The sequence below is a fragment of the Stegastes partitus genome, unplaced genomic scaffold, assembly GCF_000690725.1.
Source record: "Stegastes partitus isolate 25-593 unplaced genomic scaffold, Stegastes_partitus-1.0.2 Scaffold889, whole genome shotgun sequence".
In the NCBI taxonomy this organism is placed as follows: Eukaryota; Metazoa; Chordata; class Actinopteri; family Pomacentridae; genus Stegastes; species Stegastes partitus.
Window position 1 is genome coordinate 89,961 of NW_007578620.1, and position 25,956 is coordinate 115,916.

Consider the following 25,956-nt stretch of genomic DNA (forward strand, 5'->3'; position numbering starts at 1 on the left):
ATCCATTAGAAAACAATATGAAAGTTACTTAAATATAACAATGCATTTACCTTCACAGATGACACCAGCATTCTCCCAATGACCACAGGTCTGAAATCCAAATAATCGATATACACAGTCTATTATGGATGACTCATTTCCTGAACATTGATCGTTGCCCAACCAGACTGGTCCACTGCCCTGTCCAAAATAGGCCCCACCTGGTGCCTTCACTGCCCTGCCACAACCCAGCTGTCGACAGACCACCTGGGCATGAGTGAATTCCCAGATGTCAGCACACACCGTCCCCCACTGACCGTTGTGGAAGATCTCCACTCTGCCAGAGCAGCGACTTGTAGAGTTGACCAGTCTCACTTCAGAACTTGGTGATGTTGGATCAGGTGTGGTTTGAGAAACTGCTGGCCGAATTTCTGATCAAAATCCCATAGAAATCATCATGAAACCATTTGGAAACAATATGACTGCATCAAAGATAGAACAATGCATTTACCTTCGCAGACGACACCAGCATCCTCCCAATGACCACAGTCATGAGATCCAAACCCTTGATGTGCACAGTCTGTTATTGATAACTCATTTCCAGAACATCGAACACTGTCCAACCAGATTGGTCCACTGCCCTGTCCAAAATAGGCCCCACCTATTGCCTTCATTGCCCCGCCACAACTTAGCTGTTGACAAACCACTTGAGCATTGTTCAGTCCCCACATATCATCACACACTGTCCCCCACAGGCCATTATGGAAGATCTCCACTCTGCCAGAGCAGCGACTTGTAGCGTTGACCAGTCTCACTGTAGAGCTTGGTGATGTTGGATCAAGTGCGGTACTTGGAGCTGTGGTCCAAATTTCTGGTAAAATTACATGAAATTCAAGACAAATCCATTTGGAAACAATCTGAGTATATATAAAACAGAAAAATGCATTTACCATCACAGATGACACCAGCATCCTCCCCATGACCACAGTCGTGGAATCCAAACTCTCCATGAACACAGTCTGTTATTGATAACTCATTTCCAGAACACTGAACATTGTCTAGCCAGATTGGTCCACTGCCCTGTCCAAAATAGGCCTTTCCTAGTGCCTGCACAGCCCCACCACAACTTAGCTGTTGACAAACCACTTGAGCATTGTTCAGTCCCCACATATCATCGCACACTGTCCCCCACAGGCCATTATGGAAGATCTCCACTCTGCCAGAGCAATGACTTGTAGCATTGACCAGTCTTACTGTAGAACTTGGTGATGTTGGACCAGGTATGGTTTGAGAAACTGTGAAAATGAAAACATTGCATTTAAATGACAGAAATAATCAGAGTAGAGATGGTCAAAGTCATTATTTTTGCTTTTATATTTAGGATTAAGAATAAGATTGGGTTTCAGTCCCCACACCATTTAACATTATCCAGAGATATGATGTCTTAGAGGTAACAAATGCAAAAAGACAAAAGAGAAATGTGTTAAAGCTGCAATAGGCAGACATTTATAAAACTGAAAAAGCACAACAGTCAATTGGATTAGTCATCTTTGCAGTGACAGATATATTCTATGCTTTCAGAGCTGAAGTCCTTCTACCGTTGCCCTTTCTCCACCAACACAGAGTGACACCAACATTTACCTGGTCTAGAAAATAAATGAACCGCTCACAACCTGGGAAGGATTGTTAAGACCACCAAGACCGAATTAACCTTTGTGACCACATTTAAAAAAAAAAAAAAAAAAAAAGAGCAGTAGAGTGTCCAAAGCTAATGATGATCTAATTTTCCCTGCTGATTAATGATTACTATTGTCAGTTGATGTAAAACACTATTGCAAATACAAACACTGCTGTTTACAATGGCATTTTCGCTGGCAACAGCAAAACATCTAATGGCAGTGAAAATTGAATGAATAATGATCATCAGCTTTTTAGCAGTAGTTCTTGGGAGAGATAAACTGTGTCTTTGCAATGTTGTCTTCAACAGACGTTCACAATAAACTAGACGAAGCTCAAATAATAAAACAGGTTTCTGAACAGACATATACAGTGACATAATGACATAGCTGTATGGTGATGCTCTAGCCTGTGGAAAAACAAACAGGTTCTTAGAAGCTTCACAGTTTAAGCTAAACAACACTAGTATCAGCCCAGAACTAGCACCTGGTTCTAATCAATGGAGAGGGTGTATCTGTCTTTATATTTTTCCCCCATAAAGGACTGGGTGTCTTCCTGGGAGGTGATGTGGAAAGGACTGGTGTCTGAACCACATAACTTAACAGGAGTTCCTCTGGCAACGTCGTGGGCCCTCTCATTTTGGTGGTGTTCTAGATTTTCCTGTGATTGCTATGCTAATGATGCTCAGCTATACTTTCATTCATTCCATCCAGATGGAGGCACACACCACTGATTGCCTGGCTGACATCTTGGACAAGATGTCAAGGCGCCACTTAAAGCTCAATTTGGACAAGACTAATATTAAATGTTGCCAGAATCAAACAGCAGGGAGCCAGGGAGTGAACTTTCAAACTGCATCTCAACAACCCTAGTTAGAATTCACTAATTTCCTTGAACTAAAGAACAATTTTAATGACAACTTTTAGACACTTGCAGCCAATGGACAGGGATACACTCCCCATTTTAGCTGATATTCAACAAACTCTCACACCTTTGTGGTATGAATGAATGCCCTTATTGTTAGTCGCTTGAGACTAAGGCGTCTCCTAAATTGAATGCAATGTGTGCAATACAATATTCCTGAAAAGACGTCAAGTTCTGAGAAATGCAGTAAATAAAGATGGCTCTATTTAGCCCTACCCATCTGCTGCTGATATTTGATGCTAAAGTGGTTCCCATTCACTTTCAGGAGGATAGAAGAAACATATCAATGGTCTAATTACTCATGTATTTGTCCCACATAACATAATGACACACAACTGGCACTGGAGACCCATTTGAGAATCTATTTAAAATTACCCCCACATTCTAACACCTATATGCCAGCAGGTTAAAATTAACCAAGATGTTATCTTCAGCAGATTGATGTGCTCACTCAATTTGCACTCATTTATTGCCCATTACCACATTCATATGTTTATATCAATATTTGAATATCTGACACAGTCTTGACTTAAGTAGCGCTACATTTCCACAACCATTACAGCGAGGTCCCTTGTGTAACATTGTTAGCATGTAGACTGATTTGAAACGAGGCAGAAAGACACACTAACCCACTGTTAGGAAAATTCTTCTGTGGAGTCCTAACTGCTCCAAATCAATACACAGAGTCGCTTTACTTGCAGCAAGGAATCACATGCACAGTACAGATTCTGAACAAGTGACTCCCGATTCAAGAAACGCTGTAGCATTTATACAGGCATACAACAGATATCGCCTCTCCTCCCATCTGCTGAGAACAGACTTGGTTGCTTTTTGTAAGTCTTGCTATCTTTCACGTGACTCCTTGCTGCAAGTAAAACTTTGCTTTGACTTAAGAGACGACTCTGTCTATTGGTTTGGAGCCGTTAGGACTCCCCAGAAGAATTTTCCGAACACCCACTTTAGCCCAAAATGTTAATATGACACTTTACCTGCATATCTTGTAAAAGTCTGAATAACCAGGAGTAGCAGCATACCCCCAGTCATCCTGATTATGTGCCTCAACCAGGAAATAAGACCAAAAAATAAAATGCTGAAATGGACAAAAACAATATTAAAATTATTACATTCCATATTTGTTGATGTCATCTAATTGAAATGGAGGCTTATTGTGTAAAGACAGACATGAAAACAGCAGAAGAAATAAAAACAGAGATAGGACAAAATATTTTAGACAGTCACACAGGTTCACACAAACAAATGAAAGCACAACTTAAGGACAGGCTTTCCATGTTCAATTTCTGTTGCACAAAGCTTTTTTTTTTCTGCAGACCAAACTACTTTTTTAAAAATACGATACACAACACTGTATAGATATTAAACCCCACAAAATGGTACAGTACATCAACATATGTTATGGTATGTTTAGGTTGTCAATTGTAGCGATATATATGCTTTTTTTTCTTCTTTTTTTTACATAAAAAACTATTTTCTTCCTCACATTTTGGGCTACTTGCTTCACCTGAGTTTAAAAAGTGAGACTGCTGCTTATGCAAATCCCGTAGACAAATATGTACAAGGCTGAACAACCTCAGTAGCATTGTGTGTTCTGTGTGGAAAAGGAGATGTCAGATAGAGTTTTTCAGTACTGAATAAAATTCACACTAGTCAGCACTGAGACATCTGAAGTATCTAAATAATAATGGAGCAAACACAGGACTTTGTGAGGTAACTAGTTAGATAAGAGTAACTATTCAACACCAACAGACACCTTGGAAAGAGCACATTTCAAGAAATCTGCACAAAACTAGTGCACTACTGAACCAACTCTAAAATTACAGGTGAAAATGTGAACACAAATCCACAAAATTATGCTACAGTACACACGATACATACAACATTTATAACTGATGAGTGAGTAAATTTTACAACAGTGTCAGTATTGAAGAAATTGCATTCATTGTTGCCTCCATCATCTCGTTCATCATCAGTTTCTTACCTTTTCTACGAGTGCGATGGGGAGATGTGCTTGGAGAGTGACTGGCCGTGCTTTGGCAGAGTTGCAAGTTGAGGACCTGTAATACAAAACTCAGGGGTGTTTTACAAGACCTGTGCGGCAGATCATGTTTGCATGAAGATAATAGCTTGCTTTAAAATCAAAGCCAGAGCCATTCTCTGCAGAGGAGATACTGTTTCTCATAAAGCATCACTTAGAACGCTATTGTCAGTCGTTTACATTACCTGAAACTGTAATCCTAACACCATAGATACTACATTCACGCTTTCATTTCTTGGATCATAGTTCAAATCTCACCTCACTTTTCTCACGCCCCCACCAAGAGAGCCTCATGCATTGTTTCAACATTGGAAAATGTCAGCAATCCATCTGAAAAATGGGGAAGATTCATTCTATTCAAAACATTTTTTAGTGATATGATTGAAGGTGAATGTATGGTTTGTTTACATAACTGTGTGGAAAAACAGTGCTATTTTTCATGTTTATTGTCTTGACTAAAGAGCTTTTGGCATGACTGTATGAACGGATTTGTTGACCAGTGCAGCTGCCGTGACCAGAGGAATTATGGTTTTTGGGTTGTCTATTGCTGAACATAATATCTCTTGCATAATTCAAAATTTTTTTGTGTGTGTGTGTGTCAGGTTGATGGGGGTATAAAACCACACAGCAGTAAATCTAGATATAATTATGCATCCAAACAACGGAAGAAATCTGTAACTTGAGTATACTGTATTATAATGATGTTCCAGGTGGTTCAGGTTATAAGCCTATCCAAAACTATTGAGGACCTATTTTCCCACCACACCCTCCATTTATTAAAGTCAGCATTTGAGGAACTATTGTGCTATAAACCCAAGTTGTGTCTCGGTCACACTTCTTTGTGTGTGTGTGTAACAATGATGGTTTTGTGCAATACGTTTCTTCATCGAGTATTTTGTGACACTATTTAGAGCTCACAAAAGCAGCCCCATTGTTATTTTATTGGTTAGGCACTATTTCTTGGCATCGACTTGGACACTTAGAAACTCTGCATTTTATACCTTGTATTCTCATTTGATTTCTATTTAATTACTAACGTTTCTGTAATTGTGTATATTTCTCTAGCCTTTGTTTATTGTACTCTGGCAAAAGTTTGGGATGAATAAAGTTGATCTTAAAAGTGTTAAAAGAGGTAGTTGCATTGAAAGAGCTATAGAATAAAGACAATAAAGAGACAGATTTTTTTTTTTTTGTTGTTGTATTTTTGTAATTGTGAACCTTACAGGGTTAAGAATACATTTGCTGCAAACTTAGAAACTGAGAGTTCGGTGGTTAAAAATTAGACAACATGCCACTTTGAGTTGATTTATTTCCTCTCACCAGTAGGTGGCGACAACGCGCATTTGATACACAACCGCTATTAAACGACACAGAAGAAGCTATCAAACAAACATGGCGGAGAAAGAAGTTGACGATATCCGCGGCACCTGTGAGTTAACTGCTAATTCTGAAGACGTGGGGGTAACTGAGCCCCAAAATTCACCTGAAGATGAGAACTCGAAGAGCTCTTCCTCTCAGGATATCCACGACCTCAAAAGCGTCCTCGTCACCAGCGTTTTAAACCTGGAGGAGCTCGACGTTGATCTGTACAGGTAACCGGGGGAAAGTGCACACCGTGTTACGATTGAACTGGTGTGTCGGACTAACTGGTGCCATTAATGTCCGCGTCTTGTCCACTAACCAGGAAGTAAACACTGGGACGCTGACAAAAAATTTAAAAAAAAATTTTAAAAATGGGACGCTGACATTTCTTCGTATTTATAGGCATCACAACAGAACAGTAATATTAGTCTCAATTTTTTAAAAATGCATTAAAACAATATTTTAATTTATTCATACATAAATATTAATAAACGGTTTACAATAAAAACTAGAGGCATCGTGTGAACGTTTGAATTATGTTATTATGATACAGACATACTTAACGATCAGCTTTAGAGCACATTGTACCTGTGGCTGTGTCATTTAAAGCCACCGAAAACAGAAAATATAATAAAGTTTAAACGCACCATTGTAGCAAAACTGCAGTGCAAACTTTGTGTCACGTTAAGATAGCAACTGAACTGACCCAGATCTGTGACATGTGACTAATTGATTGAAAGCTGCCTCAAAGTGTTCTGAAGCTGTTCTGGTTACATGTATTGGTCCAAAACTTCACTAAAACACTTCATGTTGGTTTTTCCTTTAATTTGTCACACGTCTGTTTATTTATTTCACACCATGCAATGCATGCATGATGTCTGGCTGTGGAGGAATAATGAACACACACTGTTTGCTATGAACATGTGCAGCTAGTGCACTTTATCTGAAAGAGACACATTCAGATGCAGTGTTTAAAATAATTCACCGACCTGCTCCTTAAACTGTTACACAAGTTATACTGACAGCCTTTTCTATTACTTTGTTCACCCATTTGTATCAGGAAATGTAGGCCTAATCTCTAGAAGTAAACATATTATCCATCAAAAAAGGTCAGAATTGTTGCAGAACTGTTGTTGTTTTACCCTTATTGAGGTTTACAGATTAAAACAGAAACTGTTTTTTTTTTAGTAGTTTCTCTAATTTTCCCCAGAGGGACGCACCACTGGGTGCCCCGAACTCAGCGTTTGTTTGGAGGTCAAATAATCGGTCAGGCCCTTGTGGCTGCTGCCAAATCCGTCAGCGACAATCTCTATGCCCACTCCCTCCACTGCTACTTTGTACGAGCAGGTAAGATGAACGACGTCATGAACTGGAAATTAATCTGTAGAGATCAAAATAGTTTTGTGTGGCAGACAGTAAACATGTTTGTTTCTGTTGTAAAGTTGAGCATTTTAATATGGGGGTCTATGGAATTGATTTGCTTTTGCAGGGACCATTTGAGGAACTGCAGTTTTTGGCACTTTGGTGTTTGTTTGGTCTCTTCATTTTTCAGCTTCAGGGCTTGCCATCTGGCAGCAAGACGTTGTGTAAATGTGACATACTGATTCGAAAAAAGATAGTGCTTATGTGAAACAAGCTAAAATGTGTTACAGGCTGAAAATGTATCTGTCACACTCATTACAATAACCAACATTCAGCCACGGTAGCCATATGCCACATGGGCTCAGTCACCTCTGTAGTTTTTCTGTGTTTTCTGCATGACCCACTCTGTTGCAGTCACCAGTTTTTGAAGTAGAAACTCAACTGAGTGGAACAGAAACAACACCGGGAAGTAGCATTTTGGCAGTGTCTTTGCACTGTAAATGCTCAACCAGGCCTAGATTCAACCCAGGAATATAAATTAGGCTTCAACTAGTGCCAAAGGAGACTCACCGCAGCCAAGATTACAAGAGTGTGTGCACGTGTGTGTCTTTTAGCCAGTTTGTTAATTGTACTTACGCGTTTAAACATACATTTAAACCGGAAAATGCATGAACTTCATGCCTCTTACTGTAGTCTGACTAATCATTCTGAGCCAGAAAAAAAAAAAAAAATGTATTGATTCCTATTTTTGTAGTACATTAGGTTATCTATGAAATGCTTTATTACTGTTTCTGTGACACCTGTGGTCCTCCATAATTTGGGCGTTTGGCGTTTTTCAGGGGATCCTAAGATTCCGGTGCTGTACCAGGTTGACCGCACGAGAGATGGTCGCAGTTTCACAGTGCGCTCAGTGAAGGCCATCCAGCATGGACAACCTATACTGATCTGCCAAGCATCCTTCCAAAAGCTGCAGCTGAGCCCCCTGCAGCATCAGTTCACCATGCCGTCAGTGCCTCCGCCTGAAGACCTCCTCACTGTAGAGGAGCTTATCCACCTTCATCTGAGGTACAATAACTTTATTTATTTATTTATTTATTTTAAATAGTGACATGTTTGTGTTATTTGTCAGTACATTGTGCTAACACACAGAACAATAACAGTACAAAATATACTTAAAAAATTAAAAGACGCTCGTGAAAACTAACTCTACCTAACTCTTTGTGTGAGACCACATGAAGAATGTAAAACCTGTCTGTGCTTTAGTGCCATCTTGTGGCTTTGGCTTGAGTGTAGTTTTACTTTAATTGACTCCAGTTATAACCCAAGTGTGAAGTCAGAGCAGGTCAACAAATGAACACAAAACAAACACTGTACGGTGCACATCCTGAAAAAAACAGAAACGCAGCAGGTAGTATTCCATCCATTCTTTGTTACATATGGAATTAAGCATTCGTTGACTATTGAATGTTGACTGAAATGAATCCTTTTCTCACCAGAACAATTTCCCCCCAAGTCAGAAAAGAAGACCAATTGCATGTTGCATTTCTGTGTTTGCTCAGTGTACTTTATAATCTCTAGTTTCCAGATAGAAGCTAAAATAATCTGCTGTCTGGAGCGTTTCCATTAACAACAAATGGCGTCACTTATGCTGTATTAATAAAATTGCATTTGCAATAAATGTCCATTAAGTACCTTGCTGATGAGGATTCTCACCCAGCAGGATGTGATCAGTGGTGCTGTGTATATCTGTGTGTTGTATTGCAGTAAACCAGACCTGGCCGAGAACGCCAAAAAAGGCCTCAACAAACTGCTGGCGAATGAGGTTCCCATTGAGATAAAGCCCATCAACCCATCAAGCTTTTATAGAATGACTCCTTCTGAACCAAGGAGGCTGTTCTGGGGGCGAGCTCGAGGATATATCGGTGAAAAACACTTCTCCTAACCAAACACAATACCGAATAGCGTTTTTTAACACAATGTGTAGAGCTTGATTCCTAAACAAAGCTTTCTGTTAGATATAAGCAAAATATTAAATGTGTAATAGAGTCTAAAGAATATTTGTTGATGCGTGTTATCTGTGTGTTCATGTAGGTGAAGGCAACATGAAGCTGCACTGCTGCGTTGCTGCTTACGTATCAGACTTTGCGCTACTGGGCACAGCGATGCTGCCTTACCCCGAGTACAGGGCCCAGTTTGTTGCCTCCCTGGACCACGCAATGTGGTTTCACAGCACATTTCGCAGTGATGAGTGGATGTTGTACGAGTGCGAGAGCTCGTGGGCAGGTCAGTAAGTCGCCCACGTGTCATGTGCTGGAGTTTATTTCTTCTGTCTGTCTGTCACAGCACCACAAATAGGCCTGCTTCCACTACATGAACTTTCCTTAACCTGAATCTTGAAGCTCTGAGTGTGTCTTTAAAAGGTGAACATCATGGGACCTTTTTTAGATGCACTACTTGATTACTGAGTTCTAACTATCCCTGTAGTTAGATTTACTTTGTGAATATTGTCTAAAGTATTTTCAGTTGCTCTCGTGAATGTATCCATCATAAAATATTAATGAAAACAGATTTTTTTAGATATTTTTACCCACTGAAGTTTACAAACTGGGCTCCATCTGAGTTCTAGTGTTCGTGCATTTGCTTTTAACTTTGCTGTACTTTAATGTAGGCTGCACTTATTGCCTATTCACCCCATTTTCCTTTTTAAAAGCTTGGACTCAGATGACACTTCTTATGCATTCCCACTGTAAGCCCGACATGCTGTGTGTGTGTTTTGTCCTACAGGGAGCAGCAGGGGACTGGTACAAGGCCGACTATGGAGGAGAGACGGGGTTCTGGCTGCCTCGTGTGCACAGGAGGGTGTCCTGAGAGTGAAACCAGTCACCAGCAAGCTATAGAAACATTGTCTAATGTCATTATGTACTAATATATTATTTCTAAGCTTAAAACTATTAATTTAATGTTTGTTTGTTTTTTAAATTAAGAATCAAAACCAGATGTTATTTTCAGTCAACAAAGCAACCTTGTCATTTGTTGAGGAGACGTGCTTTAAAGATTCTCACACATGAAACTGATTCTGTTGCATAGGCTTAGGTCTGATGCTTCAAGTGTTGCTGTTCTGACATGTTTCCCATCCTGTCCTGTAACGCCTTTGAAAGAAATATACAGTCAGTGTTGATGTTAGTAGACTAATGGCGGAACAACAGCTTGCTACTAATTGTGAAAGTAGGTGACATTAAAACAACACACTGGATTGTGACATTTTAAATCAGTGTTCCACAAAGTTGGAGCATAAATGGCTGTCGTGCAACTACTAATTGTTGTTGTTTTTTTCATGGGAAGTAAAGATATGCCTCTTGAAAAGAATGGAATAGGTGAAGTGAATCTCGAGGACAGTCGTTCCGACACTCTTTGATTAAAAATATATCAGAATAGAGCACTTTATGTGTGTTTTTGTTCAGTTTGAGCACCCAGACAACCCAGGAGCAACTTTTAATCTTGCACATGCAATTGCAGCACATGGACGCCTTTGCACGCCACTTCTTAGAGTCCTATGTATGAGTCCACATGATCATTTTGACGTGAAAATAGCAAAAACCGTTGCTTGTCAGATTCAGCTGATATTAGAGGCCGCAAAAATTGTCAACAAAAGACTGCATTTTCACTAGGAATCATGGATACATTCACATACATATATACATACGAGGACTTTCTAGGGTCCTGATATCATCCTGCTTTGAAAATGTTTCACTTTTTTTCCCATTTTAAAGGACCAGTAAGAAATTAAAGCTGCAAGCAGCGTTGAATGGGCTCTCGCACTTCCACACGTGTCGGATGTGGCACAAGTCGAGGTGTGGTGTACGTCGGGGTTGTGGCAGAAATGCACTGTGTGCAAAGTGACAATCACCTAACCGTAACCTGAACCACATTTGAGGTTAACATGGGCAACCGGCTAATAATAGCAAATACAAGCATAAAACTTGTCCTTTCCCGTTGCCAGAAGGTGGCGATATAACTGTGAATGGATGAAAGCATGAGAATGTCATCAGGGCAGGACTCTGAGGAAGTCTCAACAGGGCCTCGAGTGTGATTTAGGTGCAGTCCATAGTTATCTTTAGTACTATATTAATCTGGAGCACATATGGAATTTACTTAGACATCAGAGAGGGGATAGAGAAATAAATAAGGAGTATGTTGTAATAATTGTTAAAAGAAAGAAAGTAAAAGTTTCATAATATGTCAACACAAAAAGTCTTCTTGTACAACATTCATGTACGGCACTCATTTGGACCAATACTTATTAAATTTGTCAGCACACAGTCTTCACGATCGTTACCCATTCTCTTTTTGCTGGTATTTCTTTGTTTAGCCATTTCCTTGTTATTGCTTTCTTGACAGCGACTAGTAATATTTTAAGGCGGTATTTGTCCTGAGTATTTAGTTTAGTTGGTATATTTCCCAGATACAGTCATCCTCAAATGTATTCAGACCCTACCATTAAAGAAAAGGCAAAATTCACAGGAGTCACTCAAATAACTAGAAACTGAAAAAAATAAAAATAAATAAAAATTTGCTAAATTATAATTCAATTAAATAAGATATTGCTTTTGAATTGTGGTTGAAAAGAATACTTTAATAAAACAAATCTGTCCCGGATAAATCACAGCACTTTGCTGATGAGCAGTGGAGCAAAATCAAAACAGCTGTCAACAGGTGGGCAGAAAGTATGTTCAATCTCATAATGGATTTCATTTATGATGTTATTTCTCTCCAGTAAGATTGGATTGGATTCCAAAATATGTGCAAATGATCAGCCAGGCTGCTGGAGTATAAACATTTTCAGTCAAAAAATATTTTACAGCAGTAAACATTTAATTCTGACAAAAACTGAAATGACTCGTCCTGGACACAAAAAGTTGGACAGCAACTTTTCCACAGCTGTGCATTATGGCTGGATGCGAGGGCATTTTGTCCCGCTGCTCCAAATTAAATGATGGTGTAAGGACATCGTAGAGGCGAAATGTCGTTGGATACACACCAGAAAGTAAAATGTGATGCTTTAACGCCAGCGTTTTTGGTCACTTTTGTTGTGAATAATTCTGCCGGAAGTGTGCTGCCTTCAGTGTCTCGGGCCTTCAGTGCCTCACCCCAAGTTGCACCTCAACTTGTAGTGAAGTCCTGTTAAATATCTGCCGCGATGCCTCGCGTATACGTCGGCAAGCTTAGCTATCATGTTCGAGAGAAAGACATTCAAAGATTTTTTAGCGGTTATGGCAAATTATTAGAGATAGACCTGAAAAATGGGTAAGATAATCTCGTTTTTCGTAGCAGCATGCTAGCTAGCTTCATGCTAACGGTAGCCCTGAGCAGGAACCCTAGAGACGCCCCGTGTTGCTTTTATTGAGTACACAGTTTTCAAAACGGTCATTATTATTATTATTATTATTATTAGCAGCAGCAGTAGTAGTAGTATAAGTATCATTATTATTATTATTATTGCCCGGTAACGGCGCTAACGTAGCTAGCATTAGCATAGCTGCTCAGGTTATGCTACTAGCTAGTTTAAAACAAATGTGCTAGCCGCCAGCGAAGCACTCTGCATGCAAGGCTAAGTTACGTCTGGAAGTGTTTGGTGATGATGCTACGAGTAGAAAAACGAAAATAAGTCATAAAGAAGCCACACAGATCCATAACTTGAGGCATGTCAACACTGACTATTGTCAACCACTTGATCAGTGGCGTCTCCATACATTCGTGGCCAGATGGGGCCTGAGAAACTGTTGGGGTGCCATCCAAAAACCACCAGCAAAAATAGAATACCAGGAAATCTGCCATGCTGTTGTAGTGAGTCGAGCTGAAAACCATGTCAGCACAAGAGTGAAAACAATCACACTCCTATACACTGTGGTTTCTGATTTTTACAATTAATGTTAGAATTATCTGATGTTGATTGAAATAGCTCCAGAAAAACAGTGTTTAAGGGCAAAACATCCAATATGAGTTCAAAATGCCATCCATGTGTGATCATAACTTCTCAAACTACAGCTTTTTATGGCATGATAAAAAGTATTATCTATGTTATATTATAAGAGGTTGCTTTCTCTAATGCACCCGTACACACATTAATAACACTGCTGCAAATACTATATTGTGAAGCTGCACATTCTCCGTACCAACTGGTAAATGGATCAAGTAAAATGATATTCAGCTGTGTTGGAGCTCAGATTCATTTGTGTAATTAATGTTTTAACAGCAGTTTCTATCAGTCACTCTGTGTGTGACAACTTCCCTGTTAGATCCTAACCAATCTAGTATTCATGTCGGGGATAATTTGTATTTTTTTTTTTCGCCATTAATGAAGTTACTGCTGAATTGTGTTGTGTTTAAAAGCACACAGCTCTCTCTCTCTGTAGAGACACTCTGCCCCTGTTTGATGCTGTAGGTATCTAATAAACTCAGAGGAAATACTCCCACAAACAGCTGGTGGCAACAAATGAAACTTTTATTTCCACTATGTCTTCTTCATTCTCTGTGATGATATCTATGGACGGGACACATGTTGATCTAATGCTGCTTTCAGTTGCACACAGGCACTGTTGCTGCATTCACTGAACCTTTGATATTGAAATTTTATTGACCTATTAGATCTGTTATAATCAAAATAGCATGAAAATAATTGTCTAATAGAATAGAAAGATGCCAAAGTAGCATTCCACATGATAATGAAGCACCCCATGTGATAAGGAAATATTGCACACAACACTGACACTGATGTGGAACAGAGCCTTGACAAAATAATATTGCAAATTAAATTATTATTATTATTGTTCAATGTCCAAGGTTTCAGCGATTCTTTTTGCAGAACGGGGAGGACTGATACAGGTTGATGAGTGTGTGAGTTTAACTTAAGGCTGAACGAATAAAAAAAATTAAAGTTGGTGACAGCAGGTCTATAAAACAGGAAAGGATTCAAGATTTTATGTGGCTTCACTTTATAGAACTGATTATGAATCTGAAGACGAAGACATTATGGATAATGAAAGGAACAACCACTCTCTGCTTTGACTCCTGCACGTATACATCTTGTAGGTATGGCTTTGTGGAGTTTGAGGACATGCGAGATGCGGATGACGCTGTGTATGAACTGAACGGAAAGGAGCTGTGTGGGGAGCGCGTCGTCATCGAGCATGCCCGTGGACCGAGGAGAGACGGATACGGCTTTGGCGGACGGAGTAAGTTCAGCACATCTAAGCGCAAAAATATTATTTAAATGTGGGCTTCTGATCAGTCTAACGTGATGATATTTACTTTCACTGTGTCTTAATACTTGTTTCAATAAAGCTGGCAGTACTCATGTGACATGTCACACCACAACATGCTTATTAGATGCCTGTTCCCATTAGCACTCAAAGTCCATTGTGCCTGATGGCAGGTAGAAACACAGCTTTAAACAGTGAAAGACATGTGTGTTAAAATTCCATGAGTAACATTGATTAGAGCAAAGGTAAGACTTGTGAAGCTTCGATGTCTCCAGTTTGAAGTCAACATTAACAAAGTGCTTGATGTTTCAATTTGAAAGAGTCCACTGCGGGCTGAGTCCGAGTCCAATGAGGGTAAAGATGACTGCCTGACCCGTTTGGCCTGGGCTTTCCCCTTACAATGTGTGTGTGAGACCTTTGCCCTTTGACCATTGGTTGACATAACCGGAAGCCATGATGACAACATCCTTTTCCAATAGACCAGGGTGATGGTGAGGAATCCTGTTGGTTTTACTGTTGCAAGACATGTTGCAGAAGACCAAGCCAACACATGTTTCAGCCACTAATCTGGCTCCCAGTTCTCTGTAGTGCAAACAAAGCGCTTTTGGTAGGTGTCATCTTTGTCTTAAGTTACAAATGGATAGAGTGCAAAACGAAGAATGTTATTATGATCAGTAAGACTAGAGAGTAGGAAGTGAGGAAACACCAAGATGTTATATATAAGTCAAGTTGTGAGAGGTTTTCAGGCTACAGTTGTTAATTTGACTAAGCGTAAAGCAAAGTTTGATGTAAAGAATTTTGGAACTGCTATTATGTTTGACAACTAAAAATGAGATAGCAACAATTGTTCCTCATCTAAAACTGTTGGCACCAACATAACAGTAGCCTATTTCATAAAGTTTTAGACTTTGTACGTGACTCTCATAATCACACACCATGTCTCTGGTTGTTAACCTTTAGTAAAATGAAATCTTTGTAGGTTTTAGTCTAGCTGTGGTCAAATGAAGAGGCAGTTGTTGCTGTACTTGAAAGAAACCACAAATAAACACAGGTAAGGGACAAGAGCTGCTGTGTCATCCTTAATTAAGTGGTTTTTAATCCTGGTCCATGGAGCAAAGAGTGCTGCACATTTCCTCGTTGTTGTCACTTTACATGCTAAGTTTACGTGATCCCCAGTGATATAGAAAAGCAATGAGACCCTGGGCCCACAGGATCAGGACTAAAAACCACTGGTATCTTTAATCCCCTTGTATTCTCTTTGAAAACTGGCAAAGCTTGACAGCTGTTAGCGGTCTGTTTATAGGTAAAGGTGGAGGCTTAGGCACAGAAAAAAGAGAAGTCCAGTGATTTTGTAGATTATTTATTCCAGTTCGGAGTCCTCACCTTTTTTTAAAAAAAATAAAAACCTGTGGCTAAAAATGAAGCGTTAATTTTCCTGTCTTTTTTAAAGGTAGCGGCTACAGCAACTGGAATCGCTCTGGCAGAGATAAGTACGGGCCGCCTGTACGCACCGAACACCGCCTCATTGTGGAGAACCTGTCCAGCAGGTGCAGCTGGCAGGACCTTAAGGTGAGAAGGGATCCGTGATGGTTCGGTGTGCAGGGTTAGGATAACAGCTTCCTGGGAATTTAAACAGGAGAAAACATTTGCCATCTTTCTGATATATTGAATAAATAGTGCTACATTAAATACGTTCCATATTGAGTGGAGAGCATAGCAATTCGAACACAGATTTATCATAGTCCAACCCGCAAGGTGCGACACGGTCGTGATCCTGCACTTACAGTTGAGGGAAGCCAGATGTTTGTAGCACTAAACAGTGACGTGTTCATAGTCCAGAGGGCTGTACTACTAATTATGGGTGGGTGTGGCTCAGGTGGTAGAGCGGGTTGTCCTCCAATCGCAAGGTTGGTGGTTCGATCCCCCACCCCTCCACAGTCGAAATGTCCTTGGGCAAGACACTGAACCTTAAGTTGCTCCCGATGGCAGGCAGCACCTTGCATGACAGCTCTGTCACCACTGGTGTATGAATGTGTGTGAATGGGTGAATGAGAAACACATTGTACTGCATATAAGTGCAGACCATTTACCATAATTGAGATTAGTGTATTAGCAGGTATGTTGAGCATTATAAAGATAAAGTTGACTTTTAACCTGGCTAGATCAACATGGTAATTTATGCTGCGGAGCTAAACTGGTTGGGAGTTTAAATTGGAGGAGCAACCAAATCGCTTCCTCATGCTTCTCAGCTGAAGGAATATGTTAGTTCTGCAAACATGTTGATGTCCACGTTACTAATATCACTGAATGAAGCCGTGCAGTTACAATCTAACACACTGTATCCGTTGCATTGCCATAGAAATCCGACATGTATTCAGCTGGTGATGCAGAAATTGCGTAAATACGTTTGTATGTTTGGTCCTGATTTGCTGCCAAGTTGATTTACACTGCTGGTCCTGCAGCTGATGGAACACAGATTAGAATATGGACAAATTTTACTTTGATTAGGAAATAAATGAAGTTTAACCGCTCTAATGTGCACCTGCCAGTTAGAAATAAGCAGCTGCATTAATCGATAAAATGAATATATTAACCCAGTTAACAGTTTTTGAAATCAGCATTCTTGTCTTGTATCATTTGCAATAGCAGCGTTTTTGTTTTTTTGTTTTTTTACCATCATGCATTTTTCTATTTCTCATTGTTCCCCGTTACAACAAGCCGTTGGCTTAAGTAGGTTGGACGTGATGGAGTCTGAAGCAGAAAGCCTGAGTTAACAAGTCGATAACCACCGTTGTGCTGCCTGTTGTCTCTGACTGGGGCTGTCGTTTTTCTCGAGCTGATTAATGTCAGACTTGCTTCATTGTACGGCCCCCTGATCATCACTAAGCATTAGTTCAAGTGTAAAGCTCCTGCAGCGCGCATCTTGTGTGTGTATAAGCGCTGAAATTCAAGCTTAATGTTGGTGCTTTAACTTCACTTCTTTGTTTCAAATCCAATAGTTGAAGGCAATTTAATGGTGATGTGCGATTTGGGAAACAGACAAATGTTGTCGAACTCAAACAGGACCTGTCCGAATCAGCTTATGAGGAATTTGAAGTGATGTTTTGGTGCATAACATTAAACACTGATTAGTAGAAAAGTAGAAATGGATAAAACGTCTAAGGGAGAACAAGAAAAGTAAGAAAGCAGGAGAAGTATTTACAATGAACAGGAGTGTGTAAATGATTTCCCTTAGACTGTACAGAATTCCTTAGTACATGTTGTAAACAGCTTGGGATGTACAAGGGATCATAATGTTCCTGTTTGAAAAGCTGAGTGTTCGTGTAATGCTTTGGGTGGAGGGAGGAGAGAGGCAGTGTCTGATGAGACTGAAAGCTGTTGTGCAGGCAAACAAAATGTTCTTACTGCCAAAGCGGCGTATTTGTGTCTTCACAGGACTTTATGCGGCAAGCAGGGGAAGTAACCTATGCCGATGCTCACAAAGGACGAGCCAACGAGGGCGTCATCGAATTTCGATCCCGCTCAGACATGAAGCGAGCCTTGGAAAAACTCGACGGCACGGACATTAACGGAAGGAAGATCCGTCTGGTGGAAGACAAACCTCGGCGGCGGCGCTCGTATTCTGGCAGCAGATCCAGGTGAACGAGGCGTTCAGATGTCATCGTGTTTTTTTGTGTGTGTTTTGTTTTCTTTACTCAGCGTTTTCTTTTTTTCTTTTTTAACCAACAGATCTCGTAGCAGGCGGCGCTCCCATAGCAGAAGAAGTAGAAGCTCTCACAGTCGGTCCAGGTCTCGCTCACAGTCAGTGCAGCGATTTTTAAAATGCTTCTTACACTTTAAATCGCAGTTCAGCTGCATTTAGTTGTAACACACTGACATTTAAACTCTTAGTCTTCAAGTATGTTTTCATCAGCTGATATTTCAAACACATTGATCTCATGCCTCTTCTTCTGACATTTTATTTTCAGTGCCACCTTTTTAAAGAGAAGGTACTTTCTCTCCAAGATATCTATAGCTCTAGTGGGCTTTTTGATGTTTAAATGAAGAGGCAGCATTGTGTTGATGAAGTACCCCCCTGCTATGAATGTGAATTTTGCTGAACTCAAAGTCTTAAATCAGAGTGAGGAAATAAAGTTTAGAAACCAGGAAGTCTGTGATGCTCAGAAGTGCACCAACTCATATGATTGATAGGTTAATAGTGTAATTGCTTTGTTTATTGTCTTTTGCAGTTCTCGATCTCGCAGCAAGCGGCGATCTCACTCCAGGAAGTCACGCTCCAGATCAAAAAGAAAGTCCCACTCTAAATCTCCAGAGAAGTCTCGGTCACACACTCGCAAATCTCACAGCCCCTCCAAGAGCAAAAAATCTCGCTCTCGCTCGGACACTCGCAAGTCACGCTCCAAGAGCAGATCCAAAGCCAAAGCCGAGCGGAAATCCCGGAGCCGTTCCAAGGAGAAATCTTCCAGTAAGAAGTCTAGAAGCCATTCGCGTTCCCGTTCGGAGAGCAGAAATGAGAAACGTGCCTCAAAATCACCTCCTGGCAACGACACCAAGTCCCCAGCTAAGCGCTCTGCCTCCCGCTCCAGGTCTCGCTCTCGATCCAGATCAGCCTCTCGAGACTGACCGTTTCTGTACGATGCACTTAACAAAAATGATACATCCCAGAGCTGTGTGTTTGAGATGTTTACAGAGGGTTTGGTATCTTTTGGCACAAATTTGGAGCTCATGGAATATATCTTTTTTCTGGCAATCTTTTCTTTGTTTATCAAACAACTATTAGAGGAGACGGCTGAAGCTGTGGCGGTATTACCCTTGTTTTGTCTAAACGTGTGATTTAAAGTCAGCAGCTGACACCAAAAGTTGCTTCATACTTTGATAACATATATGTGATAAGTTCAGACAGAAAGACGTAAAAGTCCAAACTAATACTGATGTTTCACAGTTTGCATGTTCTGTGAAGAAGTTTTTACCTGTTTGCCTTTAAAAATCCCCAATCTTCCTCCAGTGGGAATGTCATTTTGAAGCAATCTGCAGCATTTGTTTGTAATGTCATATTGGAATAAAATAATGGAAATTTTAAGAAGAGTCCACCTCTAACTTTATTCATGAATATAACTTGCAAAAGCACATAGGGAGAGTTTTGGTTTTTTTTTGCTTGTTTGTTTTTTCTTTGTTACCACTTGTCTTACTTAATGAGTGGAGCATTGCAGGTAAACACACTGATAGACTCAATAAAATCTACCATTTTTGGAAGAGACATTTTGGTACAACACCCCAAATCAGATGTTTTTCTTTGATTATGTGACATTCAGTCCAAAGGTGTTGATCAGTCTTTTGTGTTACCTGAATGAAAGAAGACACGTCTTTGTCATGCTTGGTGAATGAGGGGAAGTTAAATATGACAAAAACATTTATGAGTGAGTTGAAGTACTTGAAATGACACCACAGCTAACTCAATCGGTGCAAATAATACATATATTGTGTTTACAATTGTATTTAATGACGATTAGTAAAAACCCTACAATACAAAATGTTTACAAGCACCTCATTGACAGCAAACTAGTTAACACTGGTTGTTTTTTTTTCTATTTATCAACCAAACTGGAAGTATTCGTTTTATTTCTATAGCGCTTTATCGCCCTACTCGTGTCACTGTGAAATACAGTAAAACGTGGTAAAAAGACGTGCTAAAACTTGAGCGCCCACTGTTTTGACAGCGCGCTTGACGACGTTGTTGCTAGGCGGTTAGCGCCCATAGTTACGCCGTCCCCCAGCATGCACCGCTTCTAGGAGATCTTTGTGGTAAGTTGTTGACGTTAACTTGCTGAATAGTTGCCATAGCTTTGTCTTTAAACAAAAAAAGAAAATAACTGTAAACAGCAACACACACGCCAAGCAACTACAGCTAGCTCGCAAGCACTTACGCGGGTAACAATAACGTTAGCTTCTGACTAGCATGTAAGCTAGCGAGCTACTTAGCCATGTTTGCTAACAGCATCCTAGCATACGACGATGGATGCTTAACCCGTTAATTTGATCTACCGACTACCACAACTACGTTAATTATTCACGAGGATGTCAAATCTGGTGAATAACCTTGCTCACTCAATCTGTAGCTGGCAAAGCTAGTAGTAATGTACTTTTTTTTTTTTCCAAAGGGGTCTAACAAGGAGTTCAAACCTTTTTTCCAGGTGTATGGTTGCAGGTAAGAGCCAGCGTTGCTGACTGAACCAAGGACATGATGGAAAAAGAACAGTACAACTCTGTGATCTTCAATGCTTCTAAAAGGGAGATGTTCAGTACGAACAATGGTTACAAATCCATGCAGAAGAGACTAAGAGCACAATGGAAAATACAAAGGTAAAGTGTTTGTGTAGCGACACTAACCTGTCTGTGTGGTCAGAAAAAAGATCTTCGTGAGTGCTACGTTCGTACCAGTTCTGCTGTTATAGTATTACTTTAGCATTTTACTGTTGTACTGAATGGAAGGGAAACAAATAGATGCAATATGATATGTAGTTTAGTCGTTAATTTGTAGTAATGTACCATATGTTATGTTCAACTTGATATTGAAGTCATCTTTCAGTGTTCATGTCATACAAAGTAACTGGTGAACAAAGTCAGAAATATATGTGTGGTGGAATGAAAAGTAGAAGTATTAAATATTGCATAATGGTAGTACTCAAGTAGATATTACTCCACCTTGGTACTGAAGAGCAGTAGTTAAGTAAATGCACTTAGTTGCATTTCATCTTTGGATACTTGGATTGGCTTTAGCTACAACATCTTTCATAGTTCAGCAGTTTGAGACAACCTCAATTGCAAAATGCATGCTGTCTCTTCTAGTATGAAGGAAGAGCTGTCGTTGGAAAGGTTGAAGGGCGTCAAGTTGTGGATAACTGCAGGCCCAAGGGAGAAATTCACAGCGTCAGAGGTGAGGCATCAATCGATGTAATGTTATACAAGGCTTGGGAGAGGTAAAGTAGCAAGCTTGCCAACCAGTCTGAAATAAACCTGTATTGTGAGCATGTTTTCACACTGTTGTTATGTTTTATTTCAGATGGAGGTGCTGAAGCAGTACCTGGATGGAGGAGGAAATATCTTGGTCATGCTCGGTGAAGGAGGAGAGATGAAATATGACACTAACATCAATTTTCTCCTGGAGGAGTTTGGAATAATGGTCAACAATGGTAGATGCTGAAATGAAACTAAACTTCATCTGTGCAGATATTGCAGATATGGTTATTTCAGTTGTGTTTAACTGTGTGGTGCATGCTTTCTTTCCTCTCTGTTATTATTACAGATGCTGTTGTGAGGAATGTGTATTGCAAATACTTCCATCCCAAGGAGGCGCTTGTGTCCAATGGCGTATTGAACAGGTTTGTCTTTACATTATAGGCTATTTTATTGTCATAAAAACACTAATTTATGAATCAGTCACATATATAATGTATGTACTGGTATATTATTGGAAATATATCGACTTCTTTTCATTTTTCTATAAGCTGATTCACCGTTACAATTTTTCTACCTCATTCCTGTTTAGAGAGATCAGCCGTGCTGCTGGTAAAGTGGTCACAGGAATCATTGAAGATGAAAATGTTGGAAACAATTCACAGTAAGTTATCTGCTTTTATATCCTTATTTTTGCATAAAGCTTTGGATTTAGGCTTTAAGAGCTGATTTCGAACTTGAGCCTTTGTCTTTATTTGTGCAGGGCTCTCACATTTGTTTATCCATATGGTGCCACGCTGAGCGTCATGAAGCCTGCTGCAGCTGTTCTTTCAACCGGCTCGGTCTGCTTTCCCCTCAACAGGCCCGTCCTGGCCTTCTACCAAGGCAAGGTCAGAGGCCCAGTGCGGTTTTTATACTCATTCCCTCACCATAAAACGTTTATGAATGTACACTTGTGATGTGAAGCTGCTTAAAGATGTCTCATGTCTTCTGAAGGAATCCGGCAAACTGGTTGTTTTGGGTTCCTGCCACATGTTCAGTGACCAGTACATAGACAAAGAGGAGAACAGTAAAATCATGGTGAGTTCAGGTGACATTAACAAATTGGTTTTGTTAATTATTTCATCTCAACGGTACAAGAGTGTTAAATGTAATCCTTTGGAATTTAAGCCCATTTTTATCTGCCTCATTTTGCCCCAGGATGTTGTGCTCCAGTGGCTCATGACTGACACTATTCAGCTGAACCAGATTGATGCAGAAGACCCAGAAGTGAGGAAGTGTAATTTACATGACAAGAGAATGGCATCAGTGATTGTCTTTTAAATTAACCCCGATCCATGTTTTCTTCATCTCGATTGTCCCCTAGATCACAGATTACACCATGTTGCCAGATACAGGCTGCTTGTCAGAACAGCTCAGAGTGTGCTTACAAGAGGGTGATGAAAACCCCAGGGACTTCACGTCACTCTTCGATATGTCTTTGTTCAATTTATCAACTGACGCTTTACCCCAAGTCATCAGGTGCCAATGCAAAACACACCTCATCCCCTTTCCTCTTCAGTCACTGCTGTTTTCCTTGAAAGCTAAAACAGTTTTTTTTTTCCCCCTAGTGCTTACAAGCAGCTGAATGTCAAAGATGAGCCACTTCAGCTGATCACACCGCAGTTTGAAACCCTTCTGCCTCAGCTTCAACCTGCTGTAAGTTTCAGTCCAGTCTGAGCTGATGTTTGTACATACGTAGAATTTCTAAAGCATGTAGTAAACTGAAATACTACGCCAGCACTTTTCTTTAAACCCAGAAGCGGGTGTTGTCTTGTCTTTCAGGTCTTTCCGCCTGCTTTAAATGATTTGCCTCCACCAATGCTGGACCTGTTCGATCTAGACGAAACATTTTCGTCTGAGAAAGTGCGACTAGCACAGCTCACCAATAAATGTAAGTTGAGCACTTTACTAAATGATTAACTGGTTTGGAAGTACCATGGTACGTGCTGTCGTTTTTAAACTGCTTCCATTCACAGGTACAGATGATGATCTTGAGTTTTACGTGCGGAAATGTGGCGAAATTCTGGGGGTGACTCCCAAACTGGATAAAGAGCAGAGAGACGGCAAAAACATCTTGGAGCACATTTTCTTCCAGGTTGTCGAGTTCAAGAAGCTCAATCAGGTGAGTGCCCTTAAAATCTCTTACAGCTGACTTTATTATGCTTTGAAGATCTTGTCTAAAAATTTAATTTCCCTCTTGCAGGAGCATGATATCGACACAGAAGCACCATTCGCTCCATTGTGATTGGATTCCAGCAACACGTGGAATGTTTCCAGCATGCTGTACAGGGACTAACAGATTTGTGTACATAATCATGAAGGACAGAGGGCTGAAGGACATGATACTGTTGGAGTTATGAAAAAAAAAAGTTATAATTTTCTATTTTATTGTATTTGTATTTTATTGTAAGAATATACTAAAGCAAATAAAGTTATTCATTCCTTTATTAAAATATTCAATTCTTTAAAACATTTAGTAATAAAACATGTAGAGCTCTCTGCGTTAAATCACCCACATGGATCCTGTAAAACCAAAATACAATGTAGGAGTTAGAACATGGATTTGCAGAGTTTAATAGAGGATAAAATTATTGTTTTAGAAAAATTCAACTGAGCATCTTTACATTTTTCAGGGAGAAACTTCAGCTTGTGAATGTTGGGGTTTTGGACTCCATGTCTGCTCCTGTATACTGCACTCCATGTAGATTCTGGGGCTGTTGCTTTCTGATTTTATCAAGGACACGTCCCATGACATCTGGGAGGCTGTGAGATCGCCGTACGACTGGTCGAAACAAGCAGCCGTCTTTGGCTTTTGAAGGAGCATGTGGGGAGTCGAGGACTTTCCCTGCAAAGGTACCACCAGGTGACAATTGGCAGTCTCCTGAGTGTTCAAGCTATTCAGTGAAAACCCCCGACAGGGAGAAATGGTGTCTGATGACAGGCAGAGAGAAGCGAGGATGGACACTCTGGAGTCAGATCCATCCGCCGCGGTGTCATTTGACACTCTTGATATGGAGAGTTGCTCTGGTGACAAAGCAGACAGCAAACTCTGCTCCCCAAAAAACTTTCTGTCAAGCTCTGACGGAGAAGAGCACTCAAAGCTTTTCATATCTAGAAAGTAAAATGTTAGGCACTACTTAGAATCCACTCATCTGATCAGACAGAAATGAGTCATTTTCCGGATAAGACCAGTTTTCTTACCTTTAACGACAAAGGCTCTCTCCATTGTTTCCATTGTCCGTCACTGTCAGCTGAGCTGCAGGTGGGTTTTAAACTGTTGGAGCTGTTTGTTAATTGACACGGCTGGAGACTGAGCAGGTGATCAGCCTTGAAGAGGAACAGGAGTCATGATTGCTTCAGAGAGTCTGCTTTTGACTTTTATTGTCAATTTTCGGACCACTTACATAGAGACAAATAAATGATATCAGGGCTACAGCTAATTTTGACTCACAAAAATGATAATTTTTAAATGAAATGAATCCTTTAATCAGTCTTTAAATGTTTTTTAAATTGTATAAAAACATTTATACCAATTTCCCACAGCCCAACATTTCAGATTTTGACTTCTCATAAGCCCAAACATACTTAATTTATGTAGACAAAAAGGAACCTTGAATCAGAGAATATATAATGTTTTTAAATGATAATTGTTTAAGTTATTGACCAGTTATCAAAACTACTGCAGATTAATTCTGTCTGTTCAGTGACCATCTGATTTCAACTAAGATGATTTTTTTGGTTGTAGTAAATGATCTGTTTAGTTTGTACCTTTTTATCATCCACATAGTTTTAGTGGCAAAACTGCACCAATTTAAAGTCTATGACACAGAGTCATAGAAACAAGCACTGGTACCATGGATGTTTTATCTGTTTTGTGATAATTCACCAGGGAAAAGTTTTAAAAAGTGCATTTTGGGTGAATTTTAAGGGTTATATCAGCACGTGGGATAGGTGCTTGGTCAAAACAAATTATAGCAAGTGAAAGGTCTCATTTTTAGCTGCGTTTTGATACCAGGGCCATCTTCAGGACAGGATTGAAGACACAGAGCTAATTCTGAGGGGGTCAGGTGGGAACTGTTTTTAGATTTGGTTGATTTGATAAACAATGATCCAGTGGTGTTTATATGTGACAATCTACAGGATTCAAGAGGTCACTATTTAGATTATATTTCAGTAGTTTATCGTAATTATCTCATTTCTTTTCCACTTTTTACGCACTGCATTTCTCATGTTGTGTCATTTTGGCTTTTCGGTGAAACAAATATATGGTTGTATATGATCATAAAATAGAAAAGATGGAAAGAAACTCGGGTCGTGTCGCTACATCACGTCTAATGACTGTGT

General features: G+C 39.9%; 3 protein-coding genes across 5 annotated transcripts; all 3 read left to right on the plus strand.

Moving 5' to 3' along the window:
- The first annotated feature begins 6,016 nt into the window (after nt 1–6,016).
- Nucleotides 6,017–10,796, plus strand: acot8 (acyl-CoA thioesterase 8). The gene is made up of 6 exons (XM_008293493.1): nt 6,017–6,225; nt 7,206–7,342; nt 8,197–8,422; nt 9,122–9,279; nt 9,449–9,640; nt 10,142–10,796. Exons 1-6 carry the CDS (start codon nt 6,026–6,028, stop codon nt 10,252–10,254), a joined length of 1,026 nt encoding a protein of 341 aa, XP_008291715.1. The 5' UTR covers nt 6,017–6,025; the 3' UTR covers nt 10,255–10,796.
- Nucleotides 10,797–12,129: 1,333 nt separating this feature from the next.
- srsf6b (serine and arginine rich splicing factor 6b) lies at nt 12,130–19,696 on the plus strand. Of its 3 annotated transcripts, none has more exons than XM_008293496.1 (6): nt 12,130–12,401; nt 14,447–14,589; nt 16,067–16,185; nt 18,052–18,254; nt 18,346–18,417; nt 18,846–19,696. In XM_008293496.1, exons 2-6 carry the CDS (start codon nt 14,472–14,474, stop codon nt 19,237–19,239), a joined length of 906 nt encoding a protein of 301 aa, XP_008291718.1. In that variant the 5' UTR covers nt 12,130–12,401; nt 14,447–14,471; the 3' UTR covers nt 19,240–19,696. The 3 variants fall into 3 exon arrangements, with proteins under 3 accessions (XP_008291718.1, XP_008291717.1, XP_008291716.1); XM_008293495.1 differs by lacking the exon at nt 12,130–12,401 and adding an exon at nt 12,416–12,661 and having other exon boundaries at nt 18,346–18,405; XM_008293494.1 differs by lacking the exon at nt 12,130–12,401 and adding an exon at nt 12,418–12,661.
- A 680-nt stretch (nt 19,697–20,376) lies between these two features.
- On the plus strand, nt 20,377–24,065 carry ift52 (intraflagellar transport 52 homolog (Chlamydomonas)). The gene is made up of 14 exons (XM_008293497.1): nt 20,377–20,418; nt 20,808–20,976; nt 21,463–21,550; nt 21,677–21,806; nt 21,920–21,995; nt 22,163–22,234; nt 22,334–22,460; nt 22,567–22,650; nt 22,771–22,839; nt 22,937–23,091; nt 23,181–23,268; nt 23,395–23,503; nt 23,589–23,734; nt 23,816–24,065. The coding sequence occupies exons 2-14, from the start codon at nt 20,855–20,857 to the stop codon at nt 23,855–23,857; spliced, it is 1,308 nt and encodes a 435-aa protein (XP_008291719.1). The 5' UTR covers nt 20,377–20,418; nt 20,808–20,854; the 3' UTR covers nt 23,858–24,065.
- The last annotated feature ends 1,891 nt before the right edge of the window (nt 24,066–25,956 follow it).

Coding starts and splice junctions, on each gene's coding strand:
- acot8 (XM_008293493.1), top strand. CDS start 6,026: ATGGCGGAGAAAGAAGTTGACGATATCCGCGGCACCTGTGAGTTAACT. Junction 6,226..7,205: donor CTCGACGTTGATCTGTACAG/GTAACCGGGGGA, acceptor AATTTTCCCCAG/AGGGACGCACCACTGGGTGC. Junction 9,280..9,448: donor GCGAGCTCGAGGATATATCG/GTGAAAAACACT, acceptor GTGTTCATGTAG/GTGAAGGCAACATGAAGCTG.
- srsf6b (XM_008293494.1), top strand. CDS start 12,555: ATGCCTCGCGTATACGTCGGCAAGCTTAGCTATCATGTTCGAGAGAAA. Junction 14,590..16,066: donor ATACGGCTTTGGCGGACGGA/GTAAGTTCAGCA, acceptor TCTTTTTTAAAG/GTAGCGGCTACAGCAACTGG. Junction 18,418..18,845: donor CGGTCCAGGTCTCGCTCACA/GTCAGTGCAGCG, acceptor TGTCTTTTGCAG/TTCTCGATCTCGCAGCAAGC.
- ift52 (XM_008293497.1), top strand. CDS start 20,855: ATGATGGAAAAAGAACAGTACAACTCTGTGATCTTCAATGCTTCTAAA. Junction 21,996..22,162: donor TCCAATGGCGTATTGAACAG/GTTTGTCTTTAC, acceptor ATTCCTGTTTAG/AGAGATCAGCCGTGCTGCTG. Junction 23,092..23,180: donor GCTTTACCCCAAGTCATCAG/GTGCCAATGCAA, acceptor TTTTCCCCCTAG/TGCTTACAAGCAGCTGAATG.